Source organism: Pristiophorus japonicus, chromosome 2 (genome assembly GCF_044704955.1).
Source record: "Pristiophorus japonicus isolate sPriJap1 chromosome 2, sPriJap1.hap1, whole genome shotgun sequence".
In the NCBI taxonomy this organism is placed as follows: Eukaryota; Metazoa; Chordata; class Chondrichthyes; family Pristiophoridae; genus Pristiophorus; species Pristiophorus japonicus.
The window spans coordinates 373,425,342-373,440,561 of record NC_091978.1 but is presented as its reverse complement, the minus strand read 5'-3'; the positions used below and the strand labels follow the sequence as shown (position 1 = coordinate 373,440,561).

At 48.1% G+C, this 15,220-nt stretch overlaps 1 protein-coding gene across 4 annotated transcripts in view; it reads left to right on the top strand.

Moving 5' to 3' along the window:
• The first annotated feature begins 1,347 nt into the window (after positions 1–1,347).
• Positions 1,348–15,220, top strand: part of LOC139251034 (ubiquitin-conjugating enzyme E2 D2-like) — a 44,054-nt gene continuing 30,181 nt past the window's right edge. For 2 of the 4 annotated variants that reach the window (XR_011591376.1, XM_070873150.1), the window contains exons 1-2: positions 1,348–1,572; positions 8,935–8,998. Coding sequence is in view for 3 of the 4 variants with exons in the window: in XM_070873150.1 (XP_070729251.1) it covers positions 1,549–1,572; positions 8,935–8,998 (88 nt within the window). In the remaining variant the exon portion in view is untranslated. The remainder of the gene's footprint in view (positions 1,573–8,934; positions 8,999–15,220) is intronic. The other 2 variants (XM_070873151.1, XM_070873152.1) reach the window with 2 other exon arrangements.

Genomic DNA, 15,220 nt, shown 5'->3' with positions numbered 1-15,220 from the left:
TTTTTTTTAAGTGTAGTTACTGTTGTAATGTGGGATACGCGGCAGCCAATTTGCGCACATCAAGCTCCCACAAACAGCAATGTGATAATAAACAGATAATCAGTTTTTGTTATGTTGATTGAGGGATAAATATTGGCCAGGACACCGGGGATAACTCCCCTGCTCCTCTACAAAATAGTGGCTGTAGGATCCTTTCCGTCCACCTGAGAGAGCAGACAGGGCCTCGATTTAAAGTCTCACCCGAAAGACGACACCTCCGACAGTGCGGCGCTCCCTCAGTACTGTTCCTCTGACATGGCAGCGCTCCCTCAGTACTGCCCCTCCAACAGTGCAGCGCTCCCTCAGTACTGTTCCTCCAACAGTGCGGCGCTCCCACAGTACTGCCCCTCCAACAGTGCAGCGCTCCCTCAGTACTGCCCCTCCGACAGTGCGGCACTCCCTCAGTACTGTTCCTCCGACAGTGCGGCGCTCACTCAGTACTGCCCCTCCGACAGTGCGGCGCTCCCTCAGTACTGCCCCTCCGACAGTGCGGCGCTCCCTCAGTACTGTTCCTCCGACAGTGCGGCGCTCCCTCAGTACTGTTCCTCCGACAGTGCGGCGTTCCCTCAGTACTGCCGCTCCGACAGTGCGGCTCTCCCTCAGTACTGCCCCTCCGACAGTGCGGCGCTCTCTCAGTATTGCCCCTCCGACAGTGCGGCACTCCCTCAGTACTGCCGCTCTGACAGTGCGGCTCTCCCTCAGTACTGCCCCTCCGACAGTGCGGCGCTCCCTCAGTACTGCCCCTCCGACAGTGCAGCGCTCACTCAGTACTGCCCCTCCAACAGTGCGGCGCTCACTCAGTACTGCACTGGAGTGTCAGCCTAGATTTTAGTGTTCAACATAAGAACTAGGAGCAGGAGTAGGCCAATTTGACCCCTCGAGCCATTTAATAAGATCATGGACTCAGCTCCACTTCCCCGCCCGCTCCCCATGACCCTTCACTTCCTTATCACTCAAAAATCTGTATTTCCACCTTAAATATATTCAATGTCCCAGCCTCCACAGCTCTCTGGGGCAGAGAATTCCACAGATTTACAACCCTCAGAGAGAAGAAATTCCTCCTCATCTCAGTTTTAAATGGGCGGCCCCTTATTCTTAAACTTTGCCCGCCGCCGCCATGGAAACATCATCTCTCTGCATCCACCCTGTCAAGCCTTGTATGCTTCAACAAGATCCCCTCAGTGCCTGCAGTGGGACTGGAACCCCCAACTTTGTGGATGAGAGGCGTGTGGCCCACTGAGCCACAGAGCCACTTCACATTCCCCGGTGAGTGATGCGGCGGGGCGTAGTGAGTGGGAGGTGCGCGCGCAGCCGGGGGGAGGGGAATGTAGTTCCGGCGGCCGCCATCTTGTGGCGTGAAGCGGCGCCGGGCGGAGCGGCCTGAGAGAGAGACCGAGAGCGGCCGCGGTGGCCACCACAGCCCGGGACACACAGCCAGCACAGGCCCAGCACAGCACCGCCGCTAGCCCAGCCTTTCCCCAGCGACAGCCGCCGGCCCCCGGGGGCGGGATGGCGCTCAAGCGGATCCACAAGGTAACCGGGGTCTCTTCACCCCGCCCGGGCCCGGGGCCTCTTCCCCCCCTCCCCGCCCGGGGCCGGGGCCTCTTCCCCCCCCCTCCCCGCCCGGGGCCGGGGCCTCTTCACCCCCTCCCGCCCGGGGCCGGGGCCTCTTCACCCCCTCCCGGCCCGGGGCCTCTTCCCCCCCCCCCCCCCCCCTCCCGGCCCGGGGCCTCTTCACCCCCTCCCGCCCGGGGCCTGGGCCTCTTCACCCCCTCCCGGCCCGGGGCCTCTTCCCCCCCCCCCCCCCCCTCCCGGCCCGGGGCCTCTTCACCCCCTCCCGCCCGGGGCCTGGGCCTCTTCACCCCCTCCCGGCCCGGGGCCTCTTTCCCCCCCTCCCTCCTCCCGGCCCGGGGCCTCTTCACCCCGTCCCGCCCGGGGCCGGGGCCTCTTCACCCCCTCCCGCCCGGGGCCGGGGCCTCTTCCCCCCCCCCCCCCTCCCGGCCCGGGGCCTCTTCCCCCTCCCGGCCCGGGGCCTCTTCCCCCCCCCCCCCTCCCGGCCCGGGGCCTCGACCTCTCCCCTCTCCCCCGCCCGGAGCCGGGTGACCGGGGCGCCTGACCTCTCCCCACCCGGGGCCTGAAGGGCAGCCCTGGGCCGCGGGGAGCCCACACCCTCCCCCGGTCTGTGTGTGTGAGGGAGTCGGGTGAGGAGGGGGGGGGGGCGAAGGGACCACCCAATATCCGGGCCCTGAGGCCTCGGGCTGAGCTCGGCGGCGTCCCCGGGGCTCCTGCCTCTTCCCCCCCGACCCCTCCATTTGGTCTTTGCCTCAGAAGATGGCGGCTTGGGGCGGTAGAGGAAGTTGAGAGTCAGCATATTATCCTCACCCACTGAGCCTCGGCTCTCCCCTCCACCGCACAGCATTTAAAGCCGGAGCTTTTGCCCGACAGATTATGGAAATTAACTTTTCAACATGGCACCTTCCCTTATTGTTGTCTGAAAGTGAAACCTCAAATCTGGAATGCAGCAGAATCTTGTATCAATGCAGTATTCTGGCTGAGACCAAAGTTGCACATCTGAAATATAACACTGCCAACAATCAGCATCTGTAAAGACAAGGGGCAGGTTAATGCTTCGGATCTATGGTCTTTTTTTTAAAATCAGAGTTCAGATTTTGGGGAGCTACGCTGCATTGAGTTACTTGCTCTACATGTTTCCTTAATGTTGTCATCTTGGGAGGGAAGTGTTTTATTTTATCTAAATCAAAACTTCAAAGGTATAATATGAAAACTTGCAGCAAAGCTTTTGCCCGTTAGATTCTGTTTAGTGTATTTCTGTATTACAAATTTGTTTCAAATGTGTCATGTGAAGCCATTGCTATGTATGGTATTTAGTCTGAGGGTGCTTAAATTCCCATTAGTTTAAACCAGTTTTGTAAAATACTACCTGACAATGAACTTACAAGTGTCGTGTTTTATACAGGCCGATAAGATTTTGCCCAATGCTATTGGGACAAATTCAAGCGCCCACCAAGAAAATTCATAAGTAACAATGGACAGCCAGTCCAGACTCAAGTCATTGCCAATTGCACAGTTGGAGTCAATATTTAAAAAAAAATCAGTGAACTTCCTCTAGTGTCAGTGCTGAAGTACAGAGTTCAAATTTGAAGTCCGATGTCTTGAGGTTTTGAGTAATTATACTGCTTTGTTAAAAAATATTTTATGTATTTGCTGTTGGTTCCGTGGCAAGGTTTTGAGCTGAAATTGTGGGGCTTTGAGCTCTATGTACATTAGCAATAAGAGTTAAATTAAACAAACTTGTATATATTTATCCATATTTCAATTCAGAGCTTTGTATGACCTGAAAAGGTCCAAAGGTGAACTAGATCGCTTTTAATTTCGGTTTGAGTATTTGGGTAAAGCTGTTTTGTCCTTTGCCCTTAAGTTTTCTAATGGTAGAGTATCAGCTCAGGTTCTAAATTAAGAAATAAGATCTAATTTCAGTCTACATTTGGAGTATTTTTTGAATTTTTCAAAACCAGTCTTGGGTAGTTATTATCTAAACCCTTACAAGTTGGGCATAGTTTGAAGTTCTTGAGGAATTATATTTTGCAATGTCCGACTGGTAGTTGTGAAATGTTTTGCTAGATTAGAAGAGTTAGGTGCTAAATAAGGGTTTGAATGCGTTGCAGCACAGAGATTAGGATTTTTGGATTACCAATGCATTGGTATAAAGTATTCACAGCTAGCATTTGATGATCTCCATTTAAAAACAGCCCCAGTTTTTGAAATGTCTGATTTATTTTCACTTGGTTTTGTACAGTCTGTCGCTCTCATTTGTACGAACAATGCATTCAGTGCTAACTGAATTTTTGCCTGTTGCACTACTTTCCTATACAAAGCACATACGTGAACACAACAATTTGCTATGGAGATGGTAGAAGAGGAGGAGGAAAGTACAATTATAGGATAAAAAATAAGCTAGCTGGCTGACTGGCTTCTCTGGAAGTATCATAACCTGCTAAACAATCGAACAGAATGAAGAAGTTGTGTAGATGCAGCACAATGTTGTGCCTAGCTGAACATAAGAATATAAAAATTAGGAGCAGGAATAGGCCATTCGACCCCGTGACCTGATCTGCCATTCAATAAGATCATGGCTGAACTTTTACATTAACTCCATTTCCCTGCCCTATTCCCATATCCCTTGATTCCCTTAGTGCCCAAAAATCCATTGATCTCAGCCTTGAATAAACTCAATGACTCAGCATCCACAGCCCTTTGGGGTAGAGAATTCCAAAGATTCACAACCATTTCTCATCTCAGTCCCAGACTATTCAGCTGGGGGTGGGGGGGGGGGGGTGTGGTGGACTCTCTGCATCTACCCTGTCAATCCCCCTCACAATCCTATATATTTCAATGAGATCACCTCTCATTCTTCGAAATACCACAGTGTCCCTCAATCTCTCAGGAATCAATCTAGTGAACACAATTTGACACCGAACCACATAAGATATTAGGACAGATGACCAAAATCTTGGTCAGACAGTAGGTTTTAAGGAGCGATTTAAAAAAGAAGAGAGATAGAGTTGCGGAGAGGTTTAGGAAGGGAATGCCAGATGTTAGAGATAGGGAGGGGCAGCAGAGGGGCGGAGATGGAGTGATATTACGGAAGAGGAAGGTCTTTGTGATGGAGAGGAAATGGGGTCAGAACATCAAATAGGACACAGGTTGCCAACAGTGTGGTTCGGCCTCAGGCGGTGGCCAGGGAGAGGGATGGAGTCGGTGACTGGGGGATGGAATTTGTGACAGGGACCAAAGACAATGGGCTTCGGTATTCCCGATATTTAATTGGAGGGCATTTCTGCTCATCCAATACTGGATGTCGTTTAAGCAGTGTGCTGAACCGGGCAGTAGAGGGGTTGAGTATGGTGCTGAGGTAGAGCGCTGTCAGCATACATGTGCATGTTCGTTGAATTGCGTGCTTGAACCAGGTCTCCCCCTCTCAGTTTTGGGTATGGCACTGTTGTGGTTGTTACTGGACTTGTAATCCAGAGGGTGTCAATCTCTCCATAGCAGTGAGAATCTGAGAATGATACAGCCCAGAAGGAGGCCTTTCAACCCATTGTGTCTGTGGCAGCTTTCTGAAAGTCCCACTCCTCTTTTCCCATAGCCCTGCAATTTTTTCCCCCTTCAAGAATAGATCCAATTCCCCTTTGAAAGTTACGATTGAATCTGTTTCCACCACCCTTTCAGGCAACGCATTCCAGATGACGACAACTCGCTGAGTAAAAGAATTTCCCCACACTCTTTTGCCAATTACAGTAAATCTGTGTCCTGCCACTAGAAACAATTTCTCCCTATCTACTCATTAAATCCCCTTATAATTTTGAGCTCCTCTATTAAATTTTCACTTAAATTCCTCCGCTTTTAAGAACAGCCCCAGTTAAAGGTACTATATATCTGAATGCGTGAAGCATTCGCAACAAAATAGATGAATTAATAGCGCAGATAGAAATGACTAGGTTTGATCTAATAGCCATTGCGGAGACAGACATGGTTGCGTTGGGAACTAAATATTCCAGGTTATTTCACTTTTAGAAGGGATGGGCAAGTTGGAAAAGGAGGAGGGGTAGCCCTGATAAAGGATGGGTTAAAGACAGGAGAGAGAAGGGACCTTAGCTCGGAAAATCAAGAAGTAGAATCAGTTTGGGTGGAGCTAAGAAACAACAAGGGGCAGAAAACATCGGTGGGAGTAGTTTATAGGTCCCCAAACAGTTGTAATGTAGGGCTTAGTATAAATTGGAGACGCATGTAACAAGGGTAATACAGTAATCATGGGGGACTTTAATCTACATATAGATTGAGAAAACCAAATTTGCAGTAATAATATGGAGGACTAATTCATGGAATGTATACAAGATGGTTTTCTAGATCAGAAGATGTTGAGGAACCAATTAGGAAGCAGGCTATTTTAGTTTGGGTATTGTGCAATGAGAAAGAGCTAATAACCTTTGTAGTAAAGGGGCCCTTGGGGAAGAGTGACCATAATATGATAAATATACATTCCTTTACGGCACAAAAACCCCACAGGAAAAGTAGTCCAATTGTGGCTAATGAAAAGTTAAAGATAGTATTGGATCAAAGGAAGAGACTTATAATGTTGCCAAAAAGAGCAGTAAGCCTGAGGATTGGGAGAACCAAGGGTCTCGCGAGAATGAGGAACAAAGAAATTAGTGTTTAAAAAAAAAAAAAATAGTACTGGAGAAATTAATGGGACTAAAAGCCGATAAATCCCCTGGACCTGATGGCCTACATCCTCGGGTTTTGAGAAAGGTGGCTATAGAGATGATGGATGCATTGGTTGTCACCTTCCAAAGTTCCATAGATTCTAGAAAGATCCCTGTGGGTTGGAAGGTAGGAAATGTAACCCCATTATTTAAGAAAGGAGGGAGGGAGAAAACGGGAAACTATAGATCAGTTAGCCTGTCATCAGTTTCAAGGACACCCTCAATGCCTCCTTGATAAAATGCAACATCCCCACTGACACCTAGGAGTCCCTGGCCAAAGACCGCCCTAAGTGGAGGAAGAGCATCCGGGAGGGCTCTGAGCACCTCGCGTTTCGTCGCCAAGAGCATGCATCAAGCATGGGCAGCAGAAAGAGTGTTCATCAAACCAGTCCCACCCACCCTTCCCTCAACGACTTTCTGTCCCACCTGTGACAGAGACTGTAATTCCCATATTGGACTGTTCAGTCACCTGAGAACTCACTTTGAATGGAAGCAAGTCTTCCTCGATTTCGAGGGACTGCCTATGATGATGATGTAGAGAAAATGCTAGAATCTATTATTAAGGACGTGGTAACAAGACACTTAGAAAATATTAATAATATGATTGGGCAGAGTCAACAAGGATTCATGAAAAGGTAATCATGTTTGACACATCTAAGTTTTTTCAGGTAACTAGCAGACTAGATATGGGGGAGTCAGTGGATGTGTATTTGGACTTTCAGAATTAGGGCTCATGGAATTGGGGGTAATGTACTAGCATGGATTGGTTAAGGGACAGTAAACAAAGAGCAGGAATAAACAGGTCATTTTTGGGTTGGCAGACTAACTGATGGGGTACCGCAAGGATCGGTGCTTGGGCCTCAGCTATTCACAATGATTTGGATGAGGGGACCAAATGTAATATCCAAGTTTGCTGATGATACAAAGCTAGTGTAAGTTGTGAGGAGGACGCAAAGAGGCTTCAAGGGGATATAAACGAGCTAAGTGAGTGGGCAAGAACATGGCAAATGGAATATAATGTGGAGAAATGTGAAGTTATCCTCTTTGGTTGGAAAAGTGAAGTATTTTTTAAATGGTGTGAGATTGGGAAATGTTGGTGTTCAGAGGGACCTGGGTGTCCTTGTACACGAAGCACTGAAAGTTAACATGCAGGTACAGCAAGCGATTAAGAAAGCAAATGGTGTGTTGGCCTTTATTACAAGAGGATTTGAGTATAAGAGTAAAGACGTCTTACTGCAATTATATCGGGCCCTGGTGGGACCATGCCTCGAGTATTGAGTATATCTTCGGTCTCCTTACCCAAGGAAGGATAGAATTGCCATAGAGGGAGTGCAACAAAGGTTCACCAGACTGATTCCTGGGATGGGGGGGATTATCCTATGAGGAGAGATTGAGTAGATTAGGCATATAGTCTCCCGAGATTAGAAGAATGAGGTGATCTAATTGAAACATAGAACATTCTTACAGGGCTTGACTGGGTACATGTTTCCTCTGGCTGGGGAGTCTGGAACCAGGGGTCTCAGAATAAAGGGTTGGCCATTTAGGACTGAGATGAGAAATTTTTTCACTCCAAGGGTGATGAATCTTTGGAATTCATTACCCCAGAGGGCTGTGGATGCTCAGTATTTAAGTATATTCAATACACAGAGATCAATAGATTTTGGATATTAAGGGAATCAAGCGATATGGGGATAGTGCAGGAAAGTGGAGTTGAGATAGATCAGCCATGATATTGAATGGCGGAGCATACTCGAGGGGCCAAATGATCTACTCCTTCTAATTCTTATGTTATGTTCTCCAGTCTCTCCACATAATTGAAGTCCCTCATCCCTGGGACCATTCTGGTAAATCTCCTCCGCACCCTCTCCAAGGCCTTGACATCCTTCCTGAGGTGTGGTGCCCAGAATTGGACACCAGCTGAGGCTTAATCAGTGATTTATAAAAGGTTTACCATAACTTCTTTGCGTTTGTACTCTATGCCTCTCTCTACCTATGCTTTTTTAACTGCCACGTCCACTTGCTCTGCCACCATCAAAGTTTTATGTATGCCTCCCTGTTCTTGCACCCCCTTTAAAATTTGCCCCTCTTCATTTTTCCTTCCAAAATGCATAACTTCTATGCATTCCAGGTAAAAGTGGAATCTCCCATGTGTCTGCCTATTTCACCAGTCTGTCTGTCCTGAAGTCTGCTGCCATCCTCCTCATTGTTTACTGCATTTGCAAGCTTTGTCTCATCTGCAAACTTTGAAAAGATGCCCCCTACCCCCAAGTTCAAGTCACTAATATATCAAAGAGCAGTGGCCCTAATATCAACCATTATACACTCCCCTCCAGTCTGAAAAATAACCGTTCACCACTTTTCCGTTTTCAGTTTTTAAAAAAATCTTGTAATAAAAAGCTGCTATTTGCAAAAAAGTGATCATGAAACTGTTGGATTATTGTACAGTCGTGTATTTTGGGCACACCTTTGTATTGCCTAATTAATGTCACCAGTTTGCAGAATGTATTAATACTTTCAAACGGTGTGACACATGTAATTGTCATTTCAAATAACCACTGTTTTGAAGATTGTCTTTTGAAACTGTAACTTGGGTTTTCATTTCTAAATCCAGGAACTCAATGACTTGGCCCGTGATCCTCCAGCACAGTGTTCTGCAGGTCCAGTTGGAGATGACAGTGAGTGTTTTAAATGAAATGGTACACACTTTTTAAAAAAAAAATGAAATGTCTCTACAACACGTGCGTTCCTTAAACTCCACTTAAAACTGGGAAATTGCCAGCTTCCTACGGAAGGAAACATCCAAGACGCTCAAGATCATTGGCGTGGTTGCATCAGGTGTTCTTCACTGTCTTCTTTATAAATGACCTCATTGTGAATCCTCGCCTTGTCTGTTAGCTGCAGCTGTGTGCAGTTTGCATGCAGATGTACAGTGGCTACCAAGCTCCACTGAAGAATAGCAGGTGTTTACTCTTGAATATCTGCAGCAGGTTTAGAAGCTGTTATGTTTTTTTTTTAACCGACCTCATCTAGGTTTTGCCATTTAATCAACAGTCACCTTGGTGCAGTAGCCTTGGTTTGGACAGATCTCCCTTTGGCCTTGGCATCTGTCAATGTTGGCAGATTTTTTAAGATCTCTAAATACCAAGCATACTTTCTAATCGTAGATTGTGGCTGTTGTTGTTGAGTGATGCAGTACCTAGTACTATTAAGCTTGTCACAGTGCAAAATGCTTGTTATCAGCCGGAAATCCATCATGAATGATGTCTCCAATTTAGCAACGTCTTGGGTTAAGTTAAAGATAATTCTTTGGAGCAATAAAGCCATCCTTGTTCTTGCTCGCACCAAGTCCCATTCACCCATCACCCCCTGTGCTCACTGACCCGTGTCCTAACTCGCACCGAGTCCCACTCACCCATTACCTCCTGTGCTCACTGACCCGTGTCCTAACTCGCACCAAGTCCCATTCACCCATCACCCCCTGTGCTCGCTGACCTACGTTATCTCCCAGTCCAGCAACACCTCGATTATAAAATTCTCATCCTTGTTTTCAAATCCCTCCATGGCCTCACCCCTCCCTATCTCTAATCTCCTCCAGCCCCACAATCTCCCGAGATGTCTGCACTTCTCAAATTATGGCCTCTTCAACATCACCGATTTTAATTGCTCAACCATAGGCGGCCGTGCCTTCAGCTGCATGGCCCCAAGCTCTGGAACTCCCTTCCTAAACCTCTCCACCTCCACCTCTCTCCTCCTTTAAGACACATCAAAAACAACCCCTTTTACCAAGTTTTTGGTCATCTGCCCTATTTTCTCCTTATGTGACTTTTAAAAATAATACTGTGAAGCACCTTGGGACTTTTTACTACGTTAAAGGCGCTATATAACTGCAAGGTGTTGAAGGCTGAGGCAAAGTCTTGGATTGTTGTAATCTGTTAGTTTAGTTGCAGAGCTTTTGGCCTCAGTTCTCTGCAGTTAATCCAGTCCCGGAAGTGCCTGTTCGGGCACTGGTCAGCACTAGCGCAGTCGCTAGCATTTTGGGTTGGGTTGAGTTGTACATCTTGGCTAGCACCAATATAATTGCAAAATCAAACAGTTGACTGAGGAAGTTCCTTCCTTATCTAAAAGCTTCACTTCATACCATGTCTTCTGCCATTTCGTTAAGTGGAATTTATTCACTCGGTTCAGGGTCCTTCATGGTGCTAACATCATGTGCCCCAAATATTGCAACAGGTAGTAGACTCAGATTTTGCTCTGGCTAAAGAATCGGGTCCCTTTGTAGCAGATGAGTTGAAAGGAAGGCAGTGTAGTTCCTGGAAATGGGCCCATTTCCTCTCTGAAAATACATCTGCTTGGATACCTTGTGTTGGATTTTGTCCCAATGAACCTGACGGATTCTATTATGGACTCTCCCTGGGTGTATTGACTTCCTTTCCACAGTAGGGCCATAAGAACATAACATAAGAAATAAGAACAGAAGTAGGCCATTCGACCTCTCGAGCCTGCTCTGCCATTCAATGAGGTCATGGCTGATCTTCGACCTTAACTCCACTTTCCTGCACTGTTCCCATGTCCCTTGATTCCCCCAGAGTCCAAAAGTCTATCGATCACGGCCTTAAATATATTCCACGATTCAGCATCCATAGCTGTTTGGGGCAGAGAATTCCAAAGATTCATAACCTAAATGACCAACCCTTATCCTGAGACTGCCCCCCCAGGGGAACCAACCTCTCAGCATCTACTGTCAATCTCCCCACCCACACCCCCCAAGAAACGAATGTTTCAATGGGATCACCTCTTGTTCTTCTAAACCAGAGAATATAAGGGAGAATTTGCACCAGTTTTGTTGAGACCAAATAGATTACTGTAGGCTTCTGTTTACACAGCATGTAGCTGATTGTGTTTGGGTTTCTGGATGCAAATTGTTTGTTAAATAATCATCTAATACAGGGAAGTGTTTGTGTCCTGAGGAAAATAATTTAACAGGTTAGATAGTGGGATGTGCACTTTTGTTTTTAACTGTTGCAATTTACAAATTGTATTGAGTTTCGTTAAATGAGAGAGCTTCTTTAAATGAGAAATTTGTTTATAAGTGAGTTATCAGTTTGCACATGTACGCTGATGACATCCAGCTCTCCCTCACCACCACTTCTCGCAACCCCTCCACGGTCTCTAAATTGTCAGACTGCTTGTCTGACATCCAGTTCTGGATGAGCAGAAATTTTCTCCAATTGAATATTGGGAAGACTGAAGCCATTGTTTTCGGTCCCCGCCACAAACTCTGTTCCCTAGACGCTGATTCCATCCCTCTTCCCAACTCCGCTGAACCAGACTGTTCGCAACCTTGGTGTCGTATTTGACTCTGAAATGGGCTTTCGACCACACATCCGCAGCATAACTAAGACCGCCTATTTCCACCTCCATAACATCGCCAGTCTCCGCCCCTGCCTCAACTCATCCGCTGCTGAAGCCCTCATCCGTGCCTTTGTTACCTCCAGACTCAACTATTCCAGCGCACTCCTGGCTGGCCTCCCACATTCTACCCTACGTAAACTAGAGATGATCCAAAATTCGGCTGCCTGTGTCCTAACTCGCACCAAGTCCTGCTCTCCCATCACCCCCTGTGCTCACTGACCTACATTGGCTTCCGGTTGAGCAACGCCTCGGTTTCAAAATTCGCATCCTTGTTTTCAAATCCCTCCATGGCCTCGCCCCTCCCTATCTCTAATCTCCTCCAGCCCTACAACCCTCCCCGCCCCCCCCACCCCCCAAGATGGCTGCACTCCTCTAATTCTGCCCCCCTGAGAATCCCTGATTGTAATCGCTCCACCATCAGTGGCCGTGTCTTCTGTTGCTTAGGCCCCAAGCTCTGGAACTCTCTCCCTAAACCTCTCCGCCTCTCTACACCTCTTTCCTCCTTCAGGACTCTCCTTCAAACCTGGTCACCTGTGTTATTTTCTACCTATGCGGCTCGGTGTCAAATCTTTATCGCATAATACTCCTGTGAAGTGCCTTGGGACATTTCACTATGTTAAAGGCGCTATATAAATACACGTTGTTGTTGTGATCCAAGTATTGTAACAGCCATGTTAATTGCTAATACTTGTCCAGCTATTGTAGGCAATATCCCAAAAGCCAAACTAGTGTAAATCTTAATTATGGGAACCTCTGTACACAGCCCACAGTTTCCTACTGTTGTGTGGCTGAGAGCCTATGGCATGCTGCATGGTTGCCCTTTCCAGGAACATGCCTCTTTAAGGACCAAATAGACATAATGTCAGTAAGTTCCAATGCATTGACTCTAGTGCCCAGTACGTGGGGAAATTAGGATGCTTGAAGTTACAGTGGAAGATAAATTTTTTGGGCAAGGACCAAGTCTACATCCATATTCTTAACAGTAGTGACTAGAAGGAAGAGCTTGCATTTGTATAGTGCTCCCTCTATTTCCAAAAGAGCTTCACACCCAGTGAATAAGTTGGGCCCGTGGATTGCTGGGCCCGTGGATTGCTGGTACTGTGGAAACGTGGATGTAGACATTGATACAATGGTAGGTATTGTGCTTCCAAATTGATTTGTTTTCTGGCAAGAGTTCTGAGCTATCTCGCATTAAGGTGAAGAACTGGGAGTTATGTCTTGCTGCTAGTGGGACAATATTTGAAATGGATTTGAGTTATTGTACAAAAGGTGCACCGTGTTTGACTCTGTTGGTGTGTCTTCTCTCCCCACCACCTAAATACAGTGCTGTCTTCCATTGGTTGCCACTCCAAATATTGGTTGAAACTTTCCAGAGGAGTAAATAGTGTCCCTGAGAAGATTACATCACTTCACATGGATTCTCCCAATATTTACTTCATTGGGATTAACAGAATACTCCATGCAAACTTTTGGCTTCGTCACTTGCTTTCCCAGGCCACGGGCCAGTGACCATTTAACTAGGAATATTGGAGTCACTGTTAGTGTCAGAATCGAAGTTTGGATTGTAACAGACCTGGCTGTGAAGTCTGGGAGAGACTGCTTACGTGTTTGCCCTGATCATTCTGAGACTATGGCAACAACAACTTGTATTTACAAAGCACCTTTAATGTAGTAACTCATCCCCAGACTCTTCACAGGAGCGATTATCGATGAAAATGTGACACACAGCCGCATGAGATATTGGGACAGCTGACCAACAGGTAGGTTTTAAAGAACGTCTTGGAGAGGTTTAGGGAGGGAATTCCAAAGCATAGGGTACATAATTGCAAGTAGCAGAGCCAAACCGTTTGGATTTGGCCACAAATGCTTGCACGTAAGCGAGATTAGATTTTGATTAGTTCGGATACCCCTGCAGTCCTTCAGGGAGACAAACTGCCAGAATAGGGACTGTCACTGGTTATGATCAACAGAAATTGGTCCAGCCATTCTACCATGATTTGCCTCAAATCATGGTTTCGACATTGTTTTGTTGCTTACAGAAAAAAGAGGTTCTTAAGGGTATCTGGTTCAAAACATCAACTGACCCTCGAATCTTTCACCGATGGGATCTAATAATGTAGGAGTGCAGGATTTCTCCGTGGAAACTTGTAGCATTGCTAAATAGAAATCTAGTGTTCAACTCTCGGAGTGCCCAGGATTGGCACCTAGTTTGCCTAGGTTGAAGTGGCTGCCATGTGAATTCAATCCCCCTTTAGTGATGTGACGCTGAGTTGCAGAACCACTAAGGTCTTTTAGTTTCATGAATTAGGGAATTCAGAAGAAGCTTCTTTACCCAGAGTGGTGAGAATGTGGAACTTGCCGCCACAGGGAGTGGTTGAGGTGAATAGTACAGATGCATTTAAGGAGAAGCGAGATAAACATATGAGGGAGAAGGGAATAGAGGGCTATGCTGATGAGGAAAGACTGGAGGAGGCTCGAGTGAAACATGGACTGGTTGGGCTAAATGGCCTGTCTCTGTGCTGTAAATTCTATGCAATCCAATGAAAGATGCTTGGAATTTTTAAAAGTGATGCTCCCACCTGAGGTTTGAATGTTCTCAATAAACTCTCAACTATTTGAGCCCCTTTTATTTTATACTTGAGTTTAACACTTGTACAACCACACGTTGGGGTCAAGTTTCGGGCCGCGCCTAGAACGGCGTAGCCCCACGAGCCACACCTGATTTCCGCACTCAAACCCACTCCCTCAGGTCGATCCAGGCCCTCGGCGCGGCGCAGCACGAGCTGTGGGGGGCGGAGCCAGGTCCCTGCGCTGAAAACAGTGCCGGGACCTCTGCACATGCGCGCTACAGTGGGCGCGCAAGTGCAGTAGCTCCAGGCACCCGAAGCACGGCCCAATGGGGCTCACTGGGGCTGCGACGATCAGACTGCACCTCCCTCCTCCAGCTCCTGCTGTGGCTCCGGCTTCCTCCCCTGTTTAGCTCACACTCCCTCTGGCTCTCTTCCCCTACCCCCCCCCCGGCCGCCTTATCCTCTAACCTCTTCCCCCTCCCCCCCTCTCCTCTTCCCCCTCCCCCCCTCTCCTCTTCCCCCTCCCCCCCTCTCCTCTTCCCCCTCCCCCCCTCTCCTCTTCCCCCTCCCCCCTCTCCTCTCCCCCTCTCCTCTTCCCCCTCCCCTCTTCCCCCTCCCCCCCTCTCCTCTTCCCCCTCCCCCCCTCTCCTCTTCCCCCTCCCCCCTCTCCTCTTCCCCCTCCCCCCCTCTCCTCTTCCCCCTCCCCCCCTCTCCTCTTCCCCCTCCCCCCCTCTCCTCTTCCCCCTCCCCCCCTCTCCCCTTCCCCCTCCCCCCCTCTCCCCTTCCCCCTCCCCCCCTCTCCCCTTCCCCCTCCCCCCCTCTCCTCTTCCCCCTCCCCCCCTCTCCTCTTCCCCCTCCCCCCCTCTCCTCTTCCCCCTCCCCCCCTCTCCTCTTCCCCCTCCCCCCCTCTCCTCT